The sequence below is a fragment of the Lipophrys pholis genome (assembly GCF_963383615.2).
Source record: "Lipophrys pholis genome assembly, chromosome: 2".
In the NCBI taxonomy this organism is placed as follows: Eukaryota; Metazoa; Chordata; class Actinopteri; order Blenniiformes; family Blenniidae; genus Lipophrys; species Lipophrys pholis.
In genome coordinates, this window is record NC_137636.1 from 10,404,270 (window position 1) to 10,431,413 (window position 27,144).

The 27,144-nt window shown below is 39.2% G+C and overlaps 1 protein-coding gene across 1 annotated transcript in view; it reads left to right on the forward strand.

The window, feature by feature from the left end:
* gpc5a (glypican 5a) overlaps positions 1 to 27,144 on the forward strand; it is a 139,554-nt gene that overhangs the window by 76,780 nt on the left and 35,630 nt on the right. The window contains exon 8 of the mRNA XM_080491254.1: positions 7,531 to 7,693. Coding sequence (XP_080347380.1) covers positions 7,531 to 7,693 — 163 coding nt within the window. The remainder of the gene's footprint in view (positions 1 to 7,530; positions 7,694 to 27,144) is intronic.

Consider the following 27,144-nt stretch of genomic DNA (forward strand, 5'->3'; position numbering starts at 1 on the left):
TACCTCGAATATATATTTATGGGATCTCTTCTGTTATCTGAAAGACATACGATTTGTTATCATATCGTAATCATAGCAGTGTCTATAATCTACTCACCTACTCATTCATCTTCCAAATGTCACATTACCCAGTTTTCTTGCAGTTATAATTACTGAGACTCTCAGAAGTCACAGTCTGCTATGTTTATTCATTGAGCGCGATTTAAAAATAAACAGTTGAAGGAGGGAATAAAGCCCAAAGGACGTCTACAAAGTTCTCCACCTGTCAAATCACGTGCAGACATTGAATAATCAACACATTGAAAGGAAAACGTGAAAGCAGAGACAACATGAAAATGAAAAACAGGGAACGGGATATTCAATTACATGTGCGATAATGCCCTTGAACACTCGAGACAAGATTAGATGTTTTTAAGTAGCTTTCTGGAGGCTGAGTAAGATAATGTTGACAGCAGAAACTCCTTGAAGTCTTTGCAGATTTTCAACCACTAAATGTGATATTGAATTGATAGCAAGGTGCTTGAAGGAAGGATAAGTAAAGATTGCAATTTAGTTGAATATGAATGGAAGCCTGATGAAAAAAAATCAAGAGATTTTGAAAAGCTTTACAAAACCATGGAGTGGAAAAACATTGAGCTCGTGAATGAGAAATAGGCAATATGTCTTGTAGAGCTGTGCAAATGTTTTCACGTCTTTTCCCCAAGGGGATTAATAAAGTACGATTCTTCTTTTAGAGTGAGAAACCATTGTTAGGAATCTCTTCTCAATTGTGAGCAGTTTAGTGTGAAAGTTGTTGAAGTAATTCAGGTTGGAAAATAGGAAGCTGTTGGACAAAGTAAGTTGTTGATTAGAGGACAAACTTTTTGTATGTGTCGTGTAGTACTGGTATAATTTGAGGTCAGTTAATAAATATTTTTGGCCTTCTTCTGAGAAAGATTTTTTATTTTATTTTTTTTGGTGATAGCATGTTATAGAACTATTTAAAAATACATTCTAATTCACCATTCACAGCTATAATAACAAACTTAACATTGCCATGTACATCATCATTGCCATGGCTGGTATCATCAGCAAAAACAAAAAATAAATAAAAGGCAAGAATGCATGGATAAGACATTGATTTATGAAATAGAAAAAAAAAAATGAATGAATGTCAAAGATTGATCCTTGTGGAACCTCAAAGAGAATAATTGGTTTATTAAACGAGACACCATTTGAAGACTGAAGTGCTTTGTTCTTTTTTGTTTTGTTTTTTTGTTAGAAAATTGATAAACCATTGGAGGGCAACACTCGATAATAAATATCTGTTCAGCTGGGAAATGATAATATTATTATTGATTGAGTCAAATGTTTTGCATAAATCAAGAAAAAATACCCAGGGCATTTTTTTTCCTGTCTTGTGCTGATGAAACATAATTCAGGAGTTGCAGCAATCCATGCTCAGTGTAATATTTTTTGCAGAATGTATTGATGGTTTTTCTAAATAAATAAAAAAAAATTTTTTCATCAACTTTTATATCCGTAAACCTATGACATATTAAGAATGTGCACCTGTTTCTTCAAATAGTCATGACACGTAGTCATTTCATTCGCGACTTAATTTGTTTTTTGTGCAGGATTTTAAGGACTCTGTCTACTTTAGTCTGTGGTTACGAAAAGTGGCTTCAATTGTTGCGCAGGTTGGATAAACGTAGTGAAGATGCCCTTACATTTGCACGATGCAGTAATGGCAGTCACCTTGTTCCATTACTGTAGAAGCTGCTAAAGTGTAGACCTTAACGGCGTGAGGTCACAAATTGGAGTTGAAAGCCCAGAGGAAACTTAAAACCAGTGGACATTTCTAGACTGATCAGCTACTTTCTATATGCTACCTTAAAACAATTGCAATGTGTTTGTCACTGTTTTAAACTTTGCAAGCATTGAAGAAATCCATATACTTGCCCCCAAATTTACCCTAATTACTCATGCTGCCTCATATATACTCATTTGCCTCATTTTCACTTTGCGCCAGAAGAAGAGGCTCCAAAAACACACAGAATATTTAAGTGGTGTGCCTCATACTTTACAAAAGAAACTCAAAGCTGTGTGTCATTTGGGCCAAGTTTTAATGGCCACGTGTGTGCATATTTGTATGTTTGCGGGTAATTCATTATTTCGACTACCTGTGGGGAGAAATGGTGTCTGAAATTGTTGGCGTTTGATTTAATGCTTCGATAAGGTTTTCCAGATGGGAGGAGTGGAAAAAAAGAAGCGTGTGGGCTGGATGAATGGTGTCCTTGATGATGCTCTGGGCTTTACTTATGCAGCGAGTAATGAAGATATCATACCGCCATAGAGAGCCTGTGCCAATGAAGTTTCTGATGCTGGCTTTACTGTATTCTGCTGCAGTTTCTTGTCCTGCACTGTCAAATGTGCCAAACCACATACACTGCGATGCAGCCTGTCAAAGTATACTCTCTATGGTGCCATGATGAAAGTTGAGCCAAGCCTCGATTCCCATGCCAGATCTTTTGAGACGCCTAACGAACCGCAGTCATTGTTGTGATTTTCTGCGCTGGTGGAGGAAGCAGTTGGTATTGTGAGGAAGTTTGTGATGTGTACAGCGTTGAGTTTAAAAGTTTTTAATGTACATCAGATGGCTGAGGCTGCATTAAGGCTGGAAACTGGAAGTTATACTCAGGAGAAAACGGAGTGGAAATTTATGTTAGCCACTTAAATGTAATATTTGTTCCAGAAATACACTCTGCAATAAAACACCACTCAGATCTTTTTAGAAATGAATCTATTCTTGAGGATTTATTCATCACTGTGTGTGATATAGAGCTTATATTAATCTGAATATATTTCACTCACTTTCCAAATTAACCAGTACTGTATTTTCTTTTCTAAGGTTTTACTAGATATCACACACACTGTCTCAATAGGATACCGTACATACTGCAAACAAAAGTCGAATTAAATAGAAATAATCATTAACATGCACATGAATGTTGTGTCATAATTAAGCCGAGATCAAATCTGGTAGAAAAAAAACCCGTCAGTGGTGAACCGGAAGTTAATTAAAATCAGGAGTTCAGGGTTGCATGAAAAACCCTGTGCCATTTGACATAAGACATGTGTATACTGGTAAACAAGATTATATCCAACAGTGGCGGTCACTTCTATACTTGGCATTAATTCAACAGGTGCGCAATAAGGTAGAAAAGACGTTTAATTAAAACAATAGGCTCCTGATCCAGTTTTATACTCTGTAACGCGGAAACTGTGAGTTTGCTTGTTTTTGATTAATGGCTTCTAATTATATGTGTTTCAACGAAACAGATGGACTTAAGTGTTTGAATTTTCATTAACAATAAAGAGTGGCCACGGCCAATTAGCAGAGAAAATGGGAATTGCAGTAGATGTATTAACACTAAAGGATAACTCGAGCATAAAAGTCTCTCTGTCTCTCAAGTTAATGTCCAGTTATATTTGGGTTAAATCAGTTTTATGTGTAAGTCTGGGCTCCCTTGGGCCATTTTCCAAATACATATACATATATATATATATGGGAGAAAAAAACATCAGCAAGAAGAGTAAATAGTAAAAGAAGAAAAATTGCTTAAATAGGTAATTATCTTAAAGCACTGTAAACCGCCTTGTGTCTGAATGGTGCTATACAAATAAATTAAATTTTAACTGGATAGTTACCAGTTTCCCAATTTACAAAGCAAAGTTTAACTTATTGTTTAATTTTTTGTTTTTTTCAAATCAATGTTTTTAATGAGGACTATTTATAATCAAGCAGTAGTAGTGGCCTTTTCATTGTGTGTGTGTGTGTGTGCGTGCGTGCGTGCGTGCGTGCGTGCGTGCGTGCGTGCGTGCGTGCGTGCGTGCGTGCGTCAGGTACTCCGGCTTAATTCGACAATTCAAAGACGTCCTAATAGTTGTCTCGACATTACCTGTAGAAGTGAATGTGAGAAGTTAATTGTTTGTCTCTGTGTGTTTGCCCTGTGATGGACTGATGACCTGTTCAGGTCCGTCACTCAGTGTAAGCTGGGATCAGCTTCTCTTGGATAAAGTAGTTTTATAAGATTGACGGACACTTAGTTGGTTTTAGAATCATTCCAAAAGAAAAGAAAAGAACCAATTCGGGTATCATTATTCACACAAGAAATCATTACAAAGTGTGCTGTGAAGGATTTTAATTTTTGTTTTTATTACATGGGTATTGTTTTGAGAACAGTATAATTTGTGGGGTTTTTTGTGGTCATCACTGACTCTCCACACGCTGCAGAAGCAGCCAAAGGCTTGCCCAAGGGGGGCTATGCAGTGTTTGAATGAATCAAAACACCTGTCTCCCAGCCAGCATTAGACAAATCCCATGCTATTCAGAGAAGAGAGGCTAGTAACACAGTTTGGCAATCCAGGCTGACTTCATTGTGTGAGAGAAAGGGCAGTACAGCCATTCAATACGGTCAAACACAGAAGGGATTCTCCTGTAGGCCCAGAAAGGCAAAAGTAATGAGCAGCGCGCTGATTGACGGGCTCGGTCAGATATAACGGATGTGTCCGCGGCTTTGGAACAAATCAGTTAACTGTGAAATATCATTAGCTAATGAGGCTTGATTAATGAATTACTACTATTTGATGCAACTCAAGACATCTGCCATTTACTGCACAAATCAAACGCCACACTTTGGTTTGCTTTTAAAATCCAGTGTTTTGGAGGAGTCAGACCAAACCTTCTGGTTTTGGGAATAACATGTCAGTGAGCCAATGTGGTAGTAACAGATTACTATTATAAAATATTTAAAACAAAGGTTTCTGTGTTTGTTAAACTCTTTGTTGTAAAAAAAAAAAAAAAAACAAACAACTACAGTCTGTCTGTCCTGCTGTTAGTATTAACATTAGCTGAACCTTTCGGACCAAAACCCCCTGTTTACCGGATTCGAATCAGTCCTCCTGACAGCATCATGAAAGATTTACAATCGTCGGTAACATTACTATTAGCCTGTCTCCACATTAGCTGTGATGTATTTGTGGCCATAAATAAACAACTCATCTTACTAATTGCTGTCTGCTGCTGTCTACAGGTTAGTTTATCTAGGCTGTTTAGTATCTGTTTCTTCTCGAAATGGGAGTCCAATGACGATTGTCAGGTCACAAGTGGGACACTTGCTGTTGACCATACTAGACTTTGATAATGACTGAGTCAAACTGACCAAAGCAACGTGACGCGCCAAAGCGTTTGACTTCCTGATGCAGCTTCATCTACACTTAATAAGTGAATCAAACTGATCTCCACAGCACTCTCCATTAAGACATCACTGTGGATAATATTAAGACACCATATACAAGAGAGACAATTAAATGTGGCACCAGTTACTGTGTGACGTGTACACAGCACCAGTTAATGATACTAACAGAATTGTTTACTTTCACTCTTTGGGCTGCAGAGTGTTACATCGAGAAGATTCCTGTGGTGGTGGTGGATTGAACTGGCTACCTCTCCGGAGTGCTATCTCCCTTTTGACTTAGACTCAGCTGTGACGAGCTCCAGCTTCCCCTGACCTTAAGTTCAATAAAAAAAGATAAAAAAAAAAAAAAACCAAAGGGCGCAGAAGCTGGACAAATGGATAGATTCATTCAGTTTCTCTTTGAATGAGCTTAGTTTTCATATTCTGATGTCTAATAAAAGTCCATATATCATCAAAGGTTTTGCTTGGCAATATACAATGCTGTTATTGTAAAAACCCATAAAAAGATCCAAAGCTGATGGTCCTACCATACCATGCTGAACTATTTGCTCTAAAAGCTTGAGCGCTGTAGCTGTGTCTTGCCAGCTAATGGAGAAGGGTTGTTTCCACTTTATTTTCAGATGTGAGGTTATTTACAGCAGCAGGATGGTACAAATCTATTTGAGATGAGACACGGTGCCTGTGGTCATTGTAATGAAGGAACATATCTTCCAGTACACCGGGAGTTCCATCTAATCCCATCTAAATAGTTTTTAGTCAACAAAGAAGATCCACACTGCAGAGGAATGTTTGTTCTTGAGATCAGTTTTTTGGTAGTGGGGGGAGGGTGGACTCAGAGATCTTTATTATGGAGCCTAACTCATGACGTCATGTCAGAGAAAAGAGACAATATGCAAGTTAGAAAAATGTTTCAGGTTGTCAAGGTTTTATCGAAGCAGAACAGCAGGGAAGTCAGCTCTCCAGTGATTCTCCTCCTCCATCAAAGTTTCTCAACAAAGTTGTGACTTGAGACTCGACCAAAGGTCTTGCGATTGTGTTCATTTGTGTTCACGTTTAAAGGGAAACTGTTTTTTTTCCCTCCTACACACACACACACACACACACACACACACGTTCATTTATACATTTTAACCTTTCAAGTCCGCGCAGACGATAAACAGGAAAATCTTGAAGCTCTCTTTGCATATTGTTTCTCTTGTATAGATAATTATTGCAGAGAGCTACCATTTGTTAAAGCTGAAGGTTTTTGATCTCAACATACTGAAGCCTCGAGCAGTGCTCTGCCTTTTGGACTATGACACAAAAAGAGGTAAAATTCAGCGAAACCTCAAATTACCCTCAGACACCACAGGAACTAATTATTTTGTAGATGTATATAATATAATATAGTTCTGGCACTATATCAAAAGGAGAGCACATATTAAGTGAGAGGTTTCATTGCCTCAACTGTCAATTTTTCCCCGTCAACATTCAGCAGGAGACTGCAGACAGGCACTGGTATGTCTCTGCTCAGCCATGGCAGCAACCCTGACTCCGTCTCTCCGCTGCACTCAGCAGCAACTAATTAGCATAGACGCTACCTTTCTGATCAACACAAAGCATTCTCTCTTGTTTCCAGTGACGCACCATGAATTTAAATGAGCCAATTAGCGTATGCATTTCCCCTGGTGTCGAGTTCACAAAGTCTTTGATTGAGATTCTGCTGCACAGCAATACGGCAGAAAGTTTAACTGCCCTGCAGGCCACTGCAGTCACAAAGGAGGACTGTCATGTAACTCCTACTGTCATGTCTTGTTCCGGGAGTGTTCAGGATAATTGTAAATTAAATGAAAAAAAATATATAAAAATTCTGCTAAACTATTTCCCTCCATTCTTTGTCTCTATTCAAGACAAACATTTTTATTTTGACAGACAAACTAGATTAGGTGAAGCATAAATGTATTTTTTTTATTTTTTTTAATTCAAGAATGGTATGTTCAATTAAGTTATTGTGTTTGTTAAGACAAAGGGACTGTAAGTGACTGGAAAGCTTATGAGTTTTTCTTCTTAATTTAGTGAAATATATTCCATACTGTGCTAAGCATGAAACGACCTTGTTTACAGAGTCCTGTTATGAATATTGAATATGTGACAAAGACTGTTTAATTCTGATTTAAACCTTGTTGCTTTGTGGGATTAAATCCAGACTGAAAACACATTTGATCAATTTGGCTGAACAATGCAGCTACAGAGTACATTTCTTACCCATGAATGCATATAATTCTTTGTGTGTGTTTCTTTTAATTCCCAGCTGCTGCAGGGAAAGTCCATCCCGAAACTGGGCTCTCTGGACCAGATTGAAACAGGAAGTGGAGATACAGAGGGACGCTACAGCGGGGATTGCGACGATGAGGATGGCTGCAGTGGTTCAGGTGCTGGCGAGTTTAAGAAGAAAACCTCCAGAGTCTCCAAATGTAAGTCTCATACTTGATACATACCTGAAGTTTATCGAAAGCCATTACATCCACAGGCGGACAGATTCAGCATTAAACATCAGTAACATTACTTTTATTGTAGATCGTTTTAAATATATTTTGATTAAGTCCGACTGTGCAGTTTTATTCAGCAGATTAATTAATAGTCCAATGAAGTGGGACGTTTTGTGCTTTTTCACTTTAATAAGTGCACAAGTTTTGAAAAATAAACAAGAATAATAAAAAATAAATTAAAATCCATTAGAACAATTATCAGTCTTTACCAAGCGGCAAATCCAAATATTTAAGTTAGTCTGCTAACTTGATACACACATTGCTATTCATATATGCTGTTTAACTCATAAATGTAAATATCAAATTGTGCCTCTTACCCATTCATCTTTTGAAGTAGCGAGATATTAAAAGCTATTTTTTGATCCAGGAAGACATTAAAAGGTACACTCAAGTAATCCTATATTTTAACAAGACTTACTCCTGTCTCCATTTTACGACAGCAGTAATAATAGTCATTAAAGATAATGGTTGCTATGGGGACATTATTGCAATCAAGGCCTGTTACTTTAAAAATTATTGCTCCTCAGTGGATCGGTAACCCCTGATGAATCAGAGCGGCAGAGCTCTTCTCTTCGTTCGGTTACCTTCCGCGCCCTCCTCTCTGCACTCGGATTCCTTTTCTCCTCGACTCTCCATCAAACATGCTAACAGCCTGATTAATCACCTCTCTCGTTTTGCCTATGGCGACAGTGAAAGGGGAGTCGGGGGTGGGGGGGGTGGGAGGGAGGGGGTGTCATCCAAACAAGCCACTCTCTCCACGTAAATGTTGCCTCTACTGCTTGTCAGTCTGACTCGAGGCTTCAGCGGCCCAGGCAAGACACTTAACAATCGCTCATCTGAGGCTGTAGGGAGCCTCTGACATTTATCACCCATTACAGTACAGCCGCCCTTTCCTTGTCATAGGCCAGATCAACCTGTCTCCCATATTTATGATCCACTGTCTGCTGTGACCTCTGTGGCACATCTGTCCCCCGCTGCCTGACCCCTGCGCAAACACTGAGGACTCCCCTTCTGACCCACACCTGCGGTCAGCCCCGCCTGGATCCAACACTCGTTTTTAGAAATTCAATACAGCTATTTCTGTTTTCTCATTTGATTTATTGTTGTGGAATTAAAGGAAATGTAAACTGCATGCCAAGGATGTGGCAACACAGAGAATGTAATGTTCTTTTTTCTTTTGCACTCAACAAAAGAGTCCTATTCACCTTTACAAAACAAAGTACTAGAGCACTCTAATGTTTTTTTTTTTTCTTCAACATAAGCTGCTGTAAGTGCTGTCTTTTATGTGCAGGCCCATTTAAAAAAAAAAAAAAAAAAAAAAGTATAATAATGGAGGTCTAATCCAAAACACCTCTTCAATTTGTAGGAGTGAGTTAAGGTCAGAGATAAATAAACAACTCACTGTCCACTGAATCATTCTTCTTCACCGTTAGTAACTACAGATTACATAAAACAAATCCATTAAATCTAGTGTATGACACAGGCTAAAACATATCTTGTAGAGCCTCATTGGGCCAGTGAATGAAGAGATTTTCATTCCCAAAAAGACTTTTTTACTCTACCAGTTTAGCTGCAGACACTGTTAATGTCAATGTGCCACTGTTTTAGGTTTTTCATTGGCATCAGTCGGACAATACAATATCACAAAATGTGTGCAATGTGGGTTTTTTTTAATCTAAGATTGGACAATCTGCAATTGGTGACCCACAAAACACAAGTTATTGCCCACTTCCGGTCGCTAAACATGGCAGTGCTTTACACTATCCTCAGTCTATGCAATCTCAGAAGAAGTCTGTGAAACAGGAGGTCGGGATGAGAAACCTGGTAGATACGAAATAAACAATATCGATATTTCAAGTGATTGTAATTAACATACATCTTTGCCTCTGACTTTAGTGTTGCCACTAGAGCCGCCTCATAGAGGTTTTTGGATCCATCCATATAACAACTGGAAAAAATTAGTAGTTCTTGCCCGTCAGTGCGAAAATGCATTTTGTGTCGATCTGAATATTGCTACTAAATATTGTATTGAAACTATGAACATACCCGTCTAACAATGAAATAATGATTTGTAAATCATCAAGCTATTCAAATAATCCCAAATGTCTATGAAAAAATGGGAACTATTTTTTGTGAATAAATGTAAAGTATCACCAGATCTAATCCTCCGATATTAAAATGGGTCATATTTCTCTTACACTCTTGTTACTGTTTTGGATGATGAAATGAGCTCGTCTTAGTTGATTTGATCAAAGCACGTTGATACAGGAGATATCTATGAATGACAAGAAGAGAGTGTGACAGATTTAAGACACTCATAATAATCTATGGTGTTTATCATATAAATCTGTGCTCAGCCTGTCATACTAAAGAAGAACTACTCCCAGAGCAGCTCATGAAATGCCAAATACAATCTTGATCCCTAATGCTTTTGGATAATAATTATGTACGCTATTGATGTTGCTGTGGGAAGCATTTGAACACATTTATAAGAACCTGACATAATCAAAAGGCTGTGATTTTTCAATAATGAACAGTCAAATGTTGAAGGGGTACATTCCCTCTGTTCAACATGAGCACAAGGTTTTAGAACGATAACCATCGACATCTCATATGCCTTTACTCATGTGCTAATTTCTTCTTCATCTAATTTGCAGCAGAGACAAACTGTAAACCTGTCCTGCAATATATTATCGCCTCGTCTTCGTGGTCTTATGGCAAATTATATTTATACACCCAGCACATATAAAGCATTATTTTATTCATATGGGGAAAGTGCAATAATAGACTTGTAGCTCTGTCCTTGGCCTTGAGAAAAAAATATGGCTGGTTAGCCACAAACTGCTTCATGAGTTAATGACGATCACAGAATACAAGAGCAAATAGGTTCATTTCATTTCATTTTTTTTTTTCATTTTTAAGTATTCTACAATGATGTACAGTATCCTTAAACAACACCCCGAGATGGAAAACAAAATTTAATTTCCAAGTACAGTATTTAAATGAGTTCCCTGCAAAGGGTTCGCAAAGGGTTCCCATTGCTTAGGGAAAATACAGACCATAGACACGGATATTCAGATTCAATGTTGGAGATTTATAGTTCTGCAAAACCAAAAGATTCCTAGAAGCAATGGCACTCAAACAGACGAGCTACAGTTCACGGCTGTCTCGTCTGTCACTTCATTTTGATCAGACAAGTAAGTCAACCAAATTGCAATTAGCTGCACTGAGGTGTCGCCTCATGCTGCAGAGTTAACACATTAACATGGTTTTCAGTGGGCGATAAAATGTGATTCACTGAATTATATTTGCTTCTGGGAGTTTGGCTATGGGCTCGGCAAAGTTGAAACCATTCTTCCTGTATCAACAGGGTTCATAAATTGGTTACCGTCAGGCAAAATCACGGTGGAGGGCGTAAATAAAAAGTGTTTTTGTTTGAGTCTGAGTGGGGAAAATAGAAAGCTGCTGAGGTGTCAAAGTATTCAATACATAAAGCAGCAGTGAGCGCAATGACAGAGGCAGTTAAAAAAGCATGCGCAGGTGAGATGATACCCAATGTGCTAATCACATCTCACCACACACAAGAAACAGGCAGGGAACTTTAAATAATTTAACTCCCACTGAGGAATTAATCACAAGTGGCGAAAGTGGAGAGGGAGACAAACGTAGTGTGGCTGTTTCTATTTTCAGCTTTTCAGTGTTTATACAATAAAATCTGAGCTTTAAAATCTTTGACTGTACGTGAAATGTACCACGTTAAAATGACCGTGCCTCCAGCTGTCATGTCATGACAAACACGCCATTCTGTCAAAGTAAATTAGGCCCAGAGTTGTTGCTATTGTCAGTGTCAGATACAGAGCTTAAAGACCATGTATAATTTAATTTGATGTCTTTCTCTACAATTATTTATAATCCTCTCTCCTTTATGTCTTTGATATTTATCAGAACATGCTGACGTTAGATGAGTGTGATCAAATCAAATGGGATCAGCTCGATACTGACAATACAAGCCTGATTTAAGGGATTATCTCATTATGCAGAAATCCTGCCTGTGTGAAAATGGTGCCTGTGTGACAAGAGGCACTGATGTGAGCAGTGCAACCTTCTAAAATATGAAGGTTTGGCAAAAATGTAGCCTTTGCGGCAAAGTAGCATTTACTGCACTTCGCTTCAGATTGCAGCTTTGGAAAACAACAATTAGGGTGTGTGTGTGTGTGTGTGTGTGTGTGTGTGTCTGGAAGACAGAAGATTGAGTCACTTCACCCTGTTTGGGCCTGGAGATGCACCGACATGCCTCAACGGGTAACACCGAGTCAGAAAACTAAAGAAATCGAGACATAACAGCGAGAGCATGTAACCAGAGCATGTTCAGGTGTTTGCTTTCCGCATGGAGCTTTTTAATTTTTTTACAGTCAGCACACACCTGTCAGATCATTGAGTAAAAACGCTCGTTCGACTGTTCGCCCCTAATTAGATGAAGTGAACACTTGCTACTGATGAGCACCTCAATGTCAAAACTATTGAAAGATCACAGGCGTTGTATATTGCCATCGGCCACCAAGCATGTAAAGCATCATAACCAGTATCATAATTACTAATTATAGTATACACAATTGGAGTACTCATTAACAAAAGCTATAACGTACCCCATGTGAGTGCGCGAGCCTCGGTTGTCGCTGCAGGTACTTTGCGGAAGTGCGCAACTCCTTTTAAGTTCTTCTAGCACAAATTCAGACTTCAGTGTAATTACACACCTCTACATCCCCTAAATAACAGCTATGGTTTTTTTTTTACTTTGATGTTTTGAACTTAATTTCAGTAAATAAGGTGAAGCTGAAGAAGCTCAAGTAATTGGGATGAGGCAATTTACTGCTGCCGCCCTTCCTTATGATTTAGACTGATGAGACAATTATATGGTACACCTGAGCTACCTCGCCTATCGCAGATTTGAAGGTTTTTATTCTTGCACAGGGTGACATCAAGGAAATGCAAGAGCCTGAGCTAGCCATAAACTGGTGTGGTTGACATTTTTCTCTTCTGGTGCCCCATCTATCCATCTTATATTGCTGACTATGTGAAAGATCGGCTCCTCCCTGGATCGGTCTCCAGTCCTTCACATGGAAAACATAGAAAGACACACGCACCTATGGGACATTTTAAATCACTGATTAACTTCAAATGTATGCGTCTGAAAGGAAAGCAGAGAGAACACAGGAAGAACCTGCAAACTCAAACCAAAATGCCACCCAGCCTAGACTTGAAACAGACTTGAGCTGTGAGGCGAGTGTGCCACCCTTTACATCACTTTTCTACTATCCTGAATATCTTCAGCACCAGCATGATACTATGCAGTATTGGTCTGTGTCTCTTATGGTCATTAGCTTTCCTTGACTGACCAACAAAAAAAAACGGTTGCAGGCCAATGAAAAAAATGTTTTAAAGGTCATATTATTAGAATACTACCAGACAAGTATTTGAGCGAACTCTGATCTCATACTACTGTGTTTATACAATGGGCCAAGTTAGGGTACATCCTGGACAGAGAGAGAGAGCAACAAACACACTCACATTTGTTCAGAATAGAGTCGACAGTTAACCTCAAATGCATTTCTCTGTGGGATTAAACCTGGAGAAATCCCATGCACAGCGTGAACAAAGAAAGTGGTCAACAAACATGCTGTGCTTTATAAGAATCCCTTCATATTAACAACTGACTGAAGTATAAGTGCATTTTACTTTTAAGGAAACAGGCGATGGACCTCAGGTGGGCTTGTTTTTCGTTCTACTCAACTATAAATCTTTGTTTGGAACGTATCTTCCTTTAAAACCAGCGCTTCTTAATGTTAACCGTTTGTCTAAAAAACGAGAATACAAATGAGGGTTGTAGTTTCCTAACCCTAAATGAATACACACTGGACAAAAATGGAGCTGGGGGAAACGTGTGTGAAACACCAAAGAGCTCACTGTTCATCCCGGCCTTGTCAGAAACACCGGTGTACTCTATGACACTCACATTTTATAGCAATCCATGGGCTAGCTGCTGAGACATTTCATTCAGAACCACAAATGTCATCCTGAAAGGGAAGCTAAGCGAGTCCTCTGGGAGCGATGACTATCTATTCTGATTTTGTGAAAATGCATTCAAAAGATCAGAGATTTCTAACCTTATTTCCTTTGAGAACCGCCGGCGTAGAATGAAAGCTGTTCAGGGCCTCTCGTGTATTATATTTATAGTTTTATTTGTTCACATATTGCATTCAGACACGCAGCCTGATCTGCAAACCAAGTTAAATGTTGAACAAAAACATCTTAAAGCATTCTGTATCCATATGTATCAGTTTTACGTCATCATACAAAGAAAATAGTTTTGTCATTCGGGTCGCTCAAACTGGATTTCAGTCTCTCAAACTTTGAATTTTTTCCTTCTCAAATCGCTGTCACCTTCTTTACTGAATAAAGAAAATAATTTTAGGTCTTTATGGCTAAGATAGAAATCTTAACCATAGGTTTTACAATACAGTTCAGGGACAGGGTCAAATGTTGGTTCAAAGTTTAGCTGGATAATATCCGTCTTTATAGGACTGAATCTGAAAATGTATAGATCAGCTGACTTGGTGGTGACTGACAGTTGAAGATTATTTGAACCTGACCCTGTCACACTCCAATGTACCTGCAGAAAGGGCAGACATTCTTCCCTTGTCACAGTATTTTTACCCTCCCTTCATTATCCATGGGAATTGTCTCAGCCACCACAGCCATTTCCTTCTCTGCCATATACTGTACCTCTTATGCTACATTATGATGTTTTCCACTTTGAATGCTCCTGCTGTTGTTGGTCTCGGTGTGGTGAATAGCGCCTGTTGTTGTTTTCAGCTCGTTTTTTTTTGTCCCTTTTCCATTCACCTTCTGCTTCTTCTGGAAAAGTCCAACGCCACATTACCATGACATTTGATGAAGTGACATCCGCCATTGCTTTTTTTTTTTTTTCAGACACAACACAACACAAGTGAAGCTTGTCATTTACAGTGAATAATAGAAATACGTTTATATCCCAGTCCTCCCAGAAAATAGGTTCTTTTCCTTTTGCTCGTGTGGGTTTATTTTTTTTGTTAGTCATTGTCACTCTTGTGACAGCGTTGGTAGGAGTCTTATAATCTCGCTGCACTTCACTGCACATAAACAGACTTGACAGCAGATTTGCTCATTTGATCGACAACTAATTGGCAAATGTTCATTTTTATGTCAGATGGGGGAGAGAGAATGTGCGTTTGGTTTTCAGCAGGGTTATTTTGTAGTTGTAGTAGTAGTAGTCGGGAGTATTTGTTCTAGTAGTAGTAGTAGTTTTATTGATGGAAATATTACTCTGATTCCTCTATGATTAAAGATTAAAGTGGCGCACACATGGAGTGACAGCCGCCCATTCGCATTATGTGGCTCAGAGCTAAAATCGCTCGTTCTACAGGAACATTTCTTTTGTTACTTGCAGGTCACAACAAATACATTTTCCCAAAAGAACATTCAGGTTTTCCCCCAACTTACTGTTATCCAGTACTAATCTTTGAATCCTGTGACCTGTCAACAACACCTGCAGTTAAAACATCCAAGACAGTTTTTCATGCTCCAAGCCCAACAGGCAGCTAGAGGCCTCTTATCTGGCCCGGCATGGTTTAGCTGCAGACAGTGTGACTGCTTGCACCGTGAGCGCTGCGGAGCAAAAAGAAATCTGTCAGACACAGTGGCAGCAGCAGAGGCACAAATCGATTTCTAGCCAGTAAGCACAATGAAAGGAGGGGTAGCAGCTTCTTTAGCATGACTCTTATTAACTAATAGGGTCTCAGCAGGAAACTATTCAATGCTATCTGTGACGCTGCAACACAAGCCAGTGGTAATTGAGTAGTGAATGTGGATGTTGCATGTATAACTCCTCTACTATATAATGTCAAGTGATAATGGGGGAGGGGCAGCATTGAATGGAGGATGAGCACACATTTAGTAAAACCAATTTTCCATCATGATCTACTGTGTTGTATATGCTCCATCTTCAAATGAGAGATCTGAGAGATAGGGAATTACATCAGGGCCACTTTGTGGGACATATGTGCAGCAATTGAGCTTTCACTGGCAGTCGTTCTGACTTTCCCTGCCAGGCGCTGTAGTACTTGGGGGTGCCTGTTAGGCCGATCTCAATTCTCATTACAATGTGAGATCAGATTAGGTCACCTGCTGTGACTCTTGCCCTTCTCTGCACGAGTAGTAATGGGATCAACATCATTTGCAGAAGTATGGCTTATGTGCTTTTGACCATTGAGCTTCACCGCATTGACTCCTAGGTTGTCTCATTAATACAAGATTAAATTAACCCACTGCAGAAATTAATAAGTCATTCATCAAGCACTGTGCTGTCAGATAAGTATAGCGTTATAGCCATGTGAACTGTGTAATGAGTTTTTGACTGGAAGACTCTATGTACACTTTTGTTTTGTTTCTTGCATTTTCTGGACTTTGTAATTATACGGACTCTGAGCTGTCCTTGACATAAATCTTTTTAAGTTGTTGGTCAAGTTGGGTTGATTGTGATTAATTTTGTGGAGCTGTCATGCAATGAGGTTTAAATTTGGGACTTTGCCTGTAAACATGCACAACTAAATGTTTATTATATAGTAGTAATCAAGTCACTCCAAGGCTAAGTGGCTAATTGACCACCTGGAGGACTATCGCAATCCTCCACTGCAGCGGCCAGTCACCATTATGGTCTCAAATGGGCGGTGAAACGATCCACACCTACTGGTTGAAGAAACTAAGTAGTGCCGCATTAAAGCTATGCAGCACAAATGAACCAGTGACACACTCCCACCTCGGCTGCCTTAACACAAGGGACGACAGTGCTGATCGCGGAAGATCTTGACAAGGGAATAGCACCATTCATCTACTGTCCAACATGGAGTCTCCTGTCAAACATCAGAGTATTGGAGCTGAAAGGACATGTGTGTCAGTATAAGAGCAGAGCTCAGCAGGGACTTTGGAAACAACACCAGAGGCCCAGAGCAGCAGCAGCAGCAAGTGAAGACAGAGCTGTCACTGTACAACTGCAAGCTGAAACAGATGAACCTGAACGCAGCCTGGATTAAAAATTGTTCTGGAAGACATACTCAGATCATGTAACACTGTAATGTGGCAATATGCAAATGAACTGCAATCAAAATGTGCTAAAGGAGTAATTAATTTGCAACAAAAGGGCCGTGCCACAGTCTGCTGTTTTTTTCTTTCTTTTTCTTTTCACGAGCGTCGGAATAATTTATCTGTAAGTAACAAGTTAAGCTAAGTGGTGCACAGTGGTGTAATGGTTCACACTACTAACCTAAGAGAATGTCCTCAGTTCAGTTGCAGGTTGGTCTATCTTTGTGGGGATTGTACGTTCTCCCTGTGTGTAGGTACTCCCATGTCCTTATTTGTAGATTAAAAAAAACAACACATTTTATTTATTAGAAAATACAGTTATTGAAATGATTAGTTCATTGTTATTATACTATGTCAGTGAGCGTGATTTATATTTCTTAACCTTAAAGGAGATAGGAATATATTTCAACTTCAAATCCTTATACCGTGCTTTTATTTATTCTATTTTTTATACTCAACACATCATTTTTGAGATTGGGGTGTTATATGAGGGAAGTAGAATGTTCAGTTTATTTTCATTATTACACTGAAAGTTGCTTTAATTCTTCCTCCCTTTCACACTGTTTATGAAAGGATGGATACAAGAAACTTGTCATTCTATTTTGTGAGCAGGCTTGGAGTTCGCCTTGTGACACTTGACGTCACAAAACTAACACAGTGAGACACATGACAAAAAAAAAAACCACCCCGTGAAGCCTCGAACAATAAATAGCACCAAGAAGCACAGCTACCTTAAAAGAAATCTTGTCATTATGTTGATTTCCACCATCTTTCTCTGCTGTACCCTGTATGAACTTCCATAAGAACATGCAGCCCTTGTGTCTCCCATTATACAAGGTCAACAATGTACTTTATCAGAAATTTAGTGCGACTGTGGAGAAAAACAGCTGCGTTAAGTGGAGCATACAACTAAGTGACCATTATTTGTCCCGCAATACCAATCCGATGTGCCATGGTGGCTGCTGCTCTGCATGGTCTTTCAACCATTCAGATCACTGTGAAGAGTGGATGCCGGTTCACGAAGGGGGCCACCATCATTCACTTGTCTACATGCCGGCCGTCAAGTTGAATGACAAGAGGATCTACAGAAATGACACTGAGAAGCCATTTGGAGTGGAAACATGTGGCTGGCTGGAAGCAAATGGAGGGGGAATAACTAGAGCTGAAAGGGTCGAACTATCAAGAGGCTACATAATAGATTGGAGGCAGGACAGCTGCAGGAACCAGAGAGTGCCACACTGGGTGGGCCAACGTTCAGCCTACATAAATGTCAACCTACATACAGTATACCCCACAGTAAAAAGAAAAAAAAAACAAGTCCTAAACTGTTATATTTAAAAAAAAAAAAAACCAAATTTGTAAACCAAAAATAATTAGCTTGTGTGAATGAGTCCACTTGATGTTCATCACATTTTACTGCAGCTTGAGACAACGAAGGTGAGCGTGAAGGACGTCGTGTGACACACAAAGCATTCATGAGTACATTAGTAAAATGGCTCCTGTCATCAGCAGACAGATGAGGTGGCTGCCAGAGATTGCTAGAAAAAGACACCATCTGCCATTTGGAAGGCTTATGCAGCAAATGATTTAATCAGCGGTATATAGTCTTAATTCAGCGTTTTTGAGGAGTTGATCTGTCTCAGAGACAGTATTTTAATTATATCCTTACAAGTGCCGGTAAAAAGGTAGTAGACATTTTTCCAATTTTAAAACTGCCAATTTATCACGTTGGTGATGGAATTAATCACTCGGTCTCTTCTGAAAAAGTAGCTCCTGCACAACAAGAGTGAGAAGTTTGACCATCCAGGAAAGACCAGGAAAGTAACTGCTTTTCCTTCATTTAGAGCGGAAGGGCTTCGGGCATTTGATTCGGATGCCCTCTAGTCGCGTCCTTTTGGAGGTATACCAGGCACCTACAACTTGGAGAACGCCTAAAGGTCGACTCTGGTCCTGCTGTGAAATAGATCATCGACAACTCTTTTTTCCTGACTATAATTTGCAGCTAAGTATAAGTTGCATTTTCAACAAATGCATCATGAAGAGGACAAATTAGAGCTGTTGATAAATGAATTTTTCCTTAGGTGCACCATTGATGAGTCTCGACCAGCACACTGCTGTTCCAGAACCTTCCTGTGAATTTCATTCCTGCAGCTCACAATTAGCATCCTTTGTTTTCTTCACCATATTAGTTGATTGGTTCTTTGGTAGTAATAGGCATTTTCTCCAGTCCCTTTGCAAATTTCACAGACACTCCAGACGTTTTCTGATGCTCACTTTCTATTTTCTGCTTCATATGTTGTGCATTTTGCTGTGTAGCTTTTTTCTTTTGGGCGACTTGGTAGTATTGGAGGTTTTTCAGTGGTACCGAAGCAGCATTCTGTTGTCATTAGTGGTCCCGGATTAAACGCATTGGTATATTATTATATATAAATCGCTCACAATACAAGAAAAACAACTTTTTTTTTAAAAAACTACTACTCTGGATGATGTGTACAGGATGGTTGGATGAACTGACTGTTTGCTTTGTGTTTTAGAACAAAAGGTATTCAAATATAGTTTTACAATTCTGGTTTAGAAAGCTGAGCTGCAAAATTCAAAGCAGAAGAAAAAGTTTAACTGGCCTGGAAGTGATCCCACTGCTGTAATGGACCAAGGAATTTTGTTTAAACAATCAATTTGAGTTTCACACCACATCCAATCATGGTAGGAAAAAAACAGGACTCCTATATTCAGTGATTCACTGGATTTATCTGAAAAACCTGAGGTAAAATATATAATTCTTAACCCCAAAGTTCAGCAGTTATTGGCAGAGGTGCAGAATATTGCTCAAAGCACCACTGGCGGTTCTTTGCAACTTCTGCTGCTTAATAGTGGAGAAGTCTGACTCTGAACCAAGTTTGGCTGCTGTAAAACTTGAAATCTCTGGAGCAGACAAACAAAAGAATAATTTGAACACAAACAATCTGGTTTCTGTCCTGTGGGCATTCTGGCCTGAACAGCTATATATTTTGAAATACCTGCTAACAATAGCCGGCTAATATGCTGTCAAATTGGCAATGTTACCTACATTCAAAGGCATCTTTGATTTAATTTCAGGCTCAATCTTTTCCTCAAAGCTGTGGCTGAGGCAAAAGCTTTTGTGCGTTTCCTTGGTAACTTTAGATCTTCGTTTTCAATGCAGCCATGTTTTGTGTTTTACATCAATGTTGGTTTCTCAGTGAGATTTGGGATACCTTCACATGATCTAGATCACTAAACTATCTCAAACAGCATATTAACCCCACTGCCTCCTACTCATCTACAGATTGTTTGAGGTTTTCGCTTCACTGCGAGATTAGTTTATGTAATTCGTCTCCTGTGACTCATCACGGTTTCCTCCCCCGTTTGCTTTGGGCTTATCTAACTCATGTGGATAATCGTGTACCTTCTCCCGACTCGGCCTGCTTTCAGCTCTTGGAAATGATAGATGTGTGTCACTTGCTAAATGAGTTGCTGTCCAAACTGAAATTAGTGAGGGAGAGCCAGCAATACGGAAATGTTCTGAAATAACAATTTCATACACTGGACATTTTGTTGATCACATCTCTGTTATGCTGTGTGACATCGCATTCAAACTCGTATTAAACTACTGACTCACATTCCTGACAAAATTCCACTAAGACCATACATGAAAGATTTGAACAGTTGCGGTTTGTTTCAACACTTATAAAATGACATTTAATTTTTCTACAAGGACTTTTAGTGTCTTGAAAATGAGTTTTAGCCTGGATTTGATCATATTTGGGATTTGAAGTGTTCATGCATCACAGAAAATGAAGTTATTCATATCCTATACATGCAGGATGCACTTATCGATGACAGGAGAGTCTGGAGAAATGAACAAAATAAATGTGATACAGACAAAATAAAACTATACAGTCAGTTCAAGTGCAAGATTGTGAACGCATATGTATAGAAATTTCTTCTGTATACTTCGGCTTGTCAACAAGATTTATTACATTGTTGACAGCCATATATTTTGATATGAAATACGGACTTCCACCAGAGTGTTCTTCTTATCATGAAGCCAATATAAAGCACAAGTGTGAGTTTATAGTTGATTGTGAGAGGGTCACTCTTAATATGTAAAGCTGGCAGCTCTGTTTTTATGTCCTAGCGCTGATTTTAAAATAGTTATATTTGATGTTTGTTGCTGATGCAACTTGTGTATGCACCACAGGCTGGGCAGTTTGCATGTTCTCCCCGTGTGTGTTATTTCTGGGTACTCCCAGAGTCTGTGTCTGTGTGTTTGCCCTGTGATGGACCGGTGACCTGTCAGTGGTGTACCCTGGATGGATGAATGGATGGATGGATGGATGGATGGATGGATGCTCTCTGTTTGGGCAGAGCCCTATACAGTAACAGCAGAAAAGAAACCCTCACCCTGATTTGTCTTGACACGATGCTGAGTATTTTCCTATCTTTGCAGACTGTAGAGGAAAAACCCATCAGGAAATATCACCTGAGCTCGCAATTAGAGGATGAAGATATTCACTCAAGTGGATAAATTGCGGTTGCAGTGGTCACGGTGTTGTACAAACTGAGCATCCATTGGGACTAATGCATGGTTGAAATTTCCCCTTTGAAGCAGACACTTATGGCTGCCGTCATTAGTGTAGAGCTCATCGCCTGGCTGATGTTATTGTTACAGGTGAAGGGCGGCTGAAAGCAGGATGAGAGATACACAACCGTAATCCCAAATGGTCTCACGACATTGGATTTTTTTAACCGCAGCATAGCCCACTTTCTGAAATCAGGATATAATGTAGACAGAAGATAGACACTAATTGAAGCAAATGGATGTTTGATTTCTCACTTGTCTCTTAACAAAAAACACATGTAGGGGTTCACACACATACTGTGCGACCAGCCTTTCTTCCTCCTTAGAAATTCTCAAGGGCATTTTTAGTTCATATTCCCCCCAAAGCACTCTGAAAAAAGTTCAGATTTGACTGCTTCCTGTTTACAAACGGTGGGGGAGGGCTTCACATCAGTAAGCCGCAAAGCTGGGAGATGAAAGCATCCAGATTAATATCTGCTGTGTATTAACATATGGTCACAGCTCAGATTGGATTCTGTTGCAGATGAAATACACACCTAGCGTATGTGCTTTGAATGTCGTTGCCTGCTGTAAGTCAAACATGCTTGGATGAAAAGGAAATGCAATTGCTTTTTGATTTGCCACAGTAAACATAATGATATTTTTATTGTAAGATAATAGCAACCTTGCATTTTCTTTATCATTTCCCCTGCAGGTGTTTTCTGTTTTGGTTTTTTGGTTTTTTTGAGCCAAGCTTTTTAACCACAGTAAGTTGTCATTATCTTCAACGGGCACATTCCTGTTTTTCAATCAATTTCCTCATACTTTGCATGATTTAATGGCCGGCTTAATGAGCTGCGGCTTGAATGTGGAAGGACATCTCATTGTGTTAATGAACCGTGAAAAGGGCAAGCACACATCATTGTGTGAACTGTTTTAATAATCAGCTCGATGTCAGGCACACAGCCTATCTACCAAAAGTCTGCGCAGATGCTGAACTTTTCATCGGAACAACTTATTCTCTTATGACCCTTTAGTCGACTTCGACCCGCTCACTTCTCTCACTCTCCTCTTCATCGGCTCTTCCGTGTTGTTAGTAAATGTTTTCGAGCCCGTACAAACAGACTCACTGCTATATCCGCATTGCAAGCTGAAATGTGACTCTTAATGTTTTTTTGTATCAGCCTTCCCATTATGAATCTTCCTATAGTGGATATTTAATGATTTTTATATTATAGTTTAGAATGTTTAAAGAGTTCAAATTTCAAATGTTATGTTGTTAATTTGCTACTACTCATATAATAAGAGTAGGAACAATAATTTCCATCATTGCCTCATAGGCACTCTATGTATTGTACACATTCCTGGTAGATTTATACATTTTAATAGTGTTAACTTATTTATGTATCCTTCATTTCATGATCACGGGATGCGGTCTTAATCTTGCACAAGTTGGATGGGGCTCCACTTTTGTGTCAGCTGGGATTGGTTACAGCCCCCACCCCCCGCATGCAACCTTCATAAACGATGGAAGGATAGGAAAGTTAGATGACGACAGTAAAAGTCTTTAATTTTAATTCAATTCTATTTTAATCTACATTGATCCTGACAGGAAAAGGTTCTCATGTCTTAACATAATAGAAATGATCAATTTTAACACGTCAGTCGGAATAAACAGGCTCAAACTTGTTGGTTTAACAGAGAACCCGGTTGAACCTCTTTACAAACAGATGAGAACTACAAAGTACACCATCAACAAGAAGCGTAGTTAATTATTCTCATACCTGCTCCTTTTTCCTGTTTTGGTTTACCTTTTTTGGAGGGTGACAAAAAAACTTCATGTCCATCATCAGTTGTATAAAAGTGCATCTCAAGAAGGTGCAAAAAGGTTTCCATTCAGAGATGCTGCAAAAATACTTTCTGGAAATAATACTTATTTTTCAGACATTAGTTATCAGACCAGAAATGTTTTCTGGTCTGATAACTTTAAAAAAAATTAAATAATTTTTTTACTTTTATTTCACTCCCCCCAAAAACAAAAAAAACAAAACCATGTAGATATAGTTCATTATTAAGTTTAAAAAGTTACGGCTCATATGTAACATAACTAGTTCCATCCTCTTCATTTAGCAGTTGAAAAAAGGAAGCTTTATAGACACGTGTTGAGCATAATATATACAAAACCATTGCCTCGGTCGGTCATATGTTGTTTTCATTCCAAATTAAATACTTACTATTATAATTATACTTTTATTACTGAACTATACTTGTATGATCTTATTGTGAGTGTCGGTGCTGTAGTCACCACTTCGGCACATGTTGAACCCGAGCTCTGGTGAACACCTCGAACCCATGTAAAATATAGAATGTAAAAGCTTGCGTGTCAACAGAAGAGCTAAAAAAAGTGGATCATAATCACATTTTTTCACATAGTAATGTTGAAGATGAAGCTTTTGGAGTAATGAATGACTTGGTATTACAGTATTAGTATTACGGCATAGTATTACATAATGGTACCATGCTTACACTGTTTGTTGTTAGGGTTAGGGTTAGTCATTCTTTTACAGTTGTTTTATCATCATCATACCTTGCTACCTGCACATTTTTGATGAGCGCAAACCTCCATCTAGTTTATTATCATATTTAGTCACGTGGGTTTGTTTCGTGTTGATGCGTTTACAAACAGTAAGTCTGAGGAATTCATCTGAAGACAGCTATGTACTGTCACTGAGGCTAAGCCAGTGGCTGAATGGCCAACAAATCCCTCCAAGTTATACACTTGTTTCACGCAGCATCTTAGTGGGGAGGATTTAAAGCTTATTGAGCCCCCTCACATGGATCCAGGCTATGTAATAAAAGTGAAATAACATAATGCAATATCGAGTTGTCCTCTTGTGTTTGTTCCATTTGGCTGTATCTCTGGAGCTTTCCTTGTGTTTTATGAACATATCTTATTTAGGAGATGCACTGGTAGGTAAACAAATGTGTGTTTTTTTATTTTTTATTTTTTATTACAAATCACCAAACGCTACAAAGGTTAGGGTTAGGTTGCAGTCGCAAGGGTGGAAAACACAAAATGGTGCAAAGAGCATTAATTTTTCTCAAATGCAAGATGCAAAATGAAATTGTTTAAAAATGGAATTGTGTCTGATTTTGAGGAACAAGAATGAAAACATGTAGATAAAGTTAAGAACTTATTGGAATAAACTCAAAGTGCAGCAAGTTGATAAACTTGTGTGCTTCTGGAGCTGAAATAGTGTATTTATTTGTGCAGATGATATTCTGATACACTGAATTACTGTGTCAGAAAAACACAGATATTTCCCTGTATGTATTACAGAAATTATTTTTTTGTAGTATGCAGGATTAAACCTTTTATAAAGGTGGTTGAGAAGTGATTGCAACTGTTGTAAAGTCCACTTCAACTTCAGCAATCATTATTTCCTGTTTTGCCCAAATGATTCAAAACTGTAATCTTCTTTTAAGGGGAAAAACAAAACAAAACTTGCAACTGAATATTGCTGCAATCATCAGTTAGTTTTTTTTCTCTGACGGAATAGCTTACTGCAGCTTACCAGGACATAAAAGTAGACTTTTCATGACCCATACCACTTGTCAGCATGGTGACATATGACAGGCAGGTTTTGTCTCCTTCCTCTTCATGTCCTCTGAAGATTTCACTCAGCCTTCATCCGCAGACCTGCAAGGTCATCCTTAGATGTGCATCAGCAGGCCTGGCAGACCCACGTACTATTCTTCCAACATTTCTTCTCTCTGTCTGCCTTCCCTGCCGGGGTGGGGGTGGGGTTGGGGGGGTGTACACTAAGTCTGCTGCAAAAGCCCTCAGCTCACCTTCTTTTCCAATAGTATGCACACCCACAGTCACATCTATACACAAGCATGCATGGGCACACACACAATCACTCACGCACACAAGTACACTGGCTGACAGAAACACGCCAGGTGAACCGGTGAAAATCTGAGTCGCCCACCAGGAACAAGGTGTCTGAATCTACTCAGACTGATGTTGTGTGCTGACCTTCAGTGATAATGGAAGGGAAATAATGGAAAAGGCTGATATCCAGGAAGGAAACATTAGTGCTGCAGTTTGATGTTTGTCACGGTCACGAATGAAGAGGACAGGTTCCATCTGATCTTTTGGGGTTAGAGTGTGGTTGAGATTTATTGCGAAACAGCGGTTACATTATTATTAAAAACATGAATACTCAGTGGACATTTGTCTGGCTTGAAACAGATTCACGCAGATTAAATAATCTGCTTTTGATTGCTTTGCTCCACGGCTGCATCGGTGCACTAGAATAATAAAAATGGCTTTTCTGACTTTGGGGAAGCTTTTGTAAAACGCTCCATTCTAGTCAGTGTCAGACCTGGTCGCAGAGCATTTATTCTGCACATGGAACACAGACATATTGCAAAATGTGACGTGTTTTAGTTCCGGAGGTGTACATTCTCGCTATGTCTTTTAATTATTGTCTTAAGGAAAACATGTCCCCGCCTAAAAATGTTACTGTTGAAGTCAGAAAAATGTGCATGATAGATTCAAATGTATTGGTTACTGTATAAATTCTAACAAATTACATTGTTGAAAGTTCATTATAATCTTACAAGTTTGATAAGAACTTTTTTGAATGACGTGTCAAATCAATGAGAAATCTTTAAACATACTGCTGACGTTCGTTTGGTTAAACTGTTACCACGGAGGGACAGAGGCTCAAGCGCAGAAAGTCACCAGAACAGAGATGAAGTGAACCAAGGACTTTATTTAACATAAGAATAAATAATTTTCAGAGTTCTCCTCCAGAAGGGATAAAGTCTTGGGGAGAGTGGCTCACGGGTCAGGTTAGCGTTGACGACGTCGCTTCTTGTGGATTTACAGTCCCGCATCGAGTGGCGTGAGGAGCCCAGTTAAATAGTGAAGCTTCTCATCCTGAAACCACCTCCACCTGGTAACTGCAGCTGCGCCCAATCCAGATAATTACCCAGCCGGCTCTCCCCTCTGTACACAACCGCCTGGCACGCCCACCTGAAACATGCAGCAGAGAAGAGGGAAACCACACCTGCAGCCAATAACCCCTCCCCCTAAGGGGCTGCAGGAGAGCCGATCATGACATAAACATCCCAAGTGGTCAAACTAAACAGAATAATGGTTTCATGTTCGGACTAATTGTTTTCACTATTTTTGTTATTTCATTTGTAACATCTTTACCAAGAAGCTATAATACTCATCAAACAAAGAAGTTAATGTTGCAGTTTGTGACGACCAGTGAGGGTTTCTTTCTTTACTTACAAATCACATTGGTTTCTTTGGCTTTTTTATTGGTCTTTACAAATCATACATCAATAATTCAGGAGTTACTTTGGAAGAGCTTTCAATTCCATTCCTTAACTGATAGCATTATTCATCTCCTGCAAATATAGCCATCACACATCGATGCTGCAAACCTCCCACTGCAGCGCAGAGCTTTTCTGCTGCGCTGATCTCTGGTGACTCCAATGCCGCCGCAGTGGACTGAAGTCATTCTCACCTTCCAGGAAGTTTCTGGAGATAATGGAGGCTTTGTAACATCGTCCATTATCCTGCTGGAGGTATTTCTTTTGA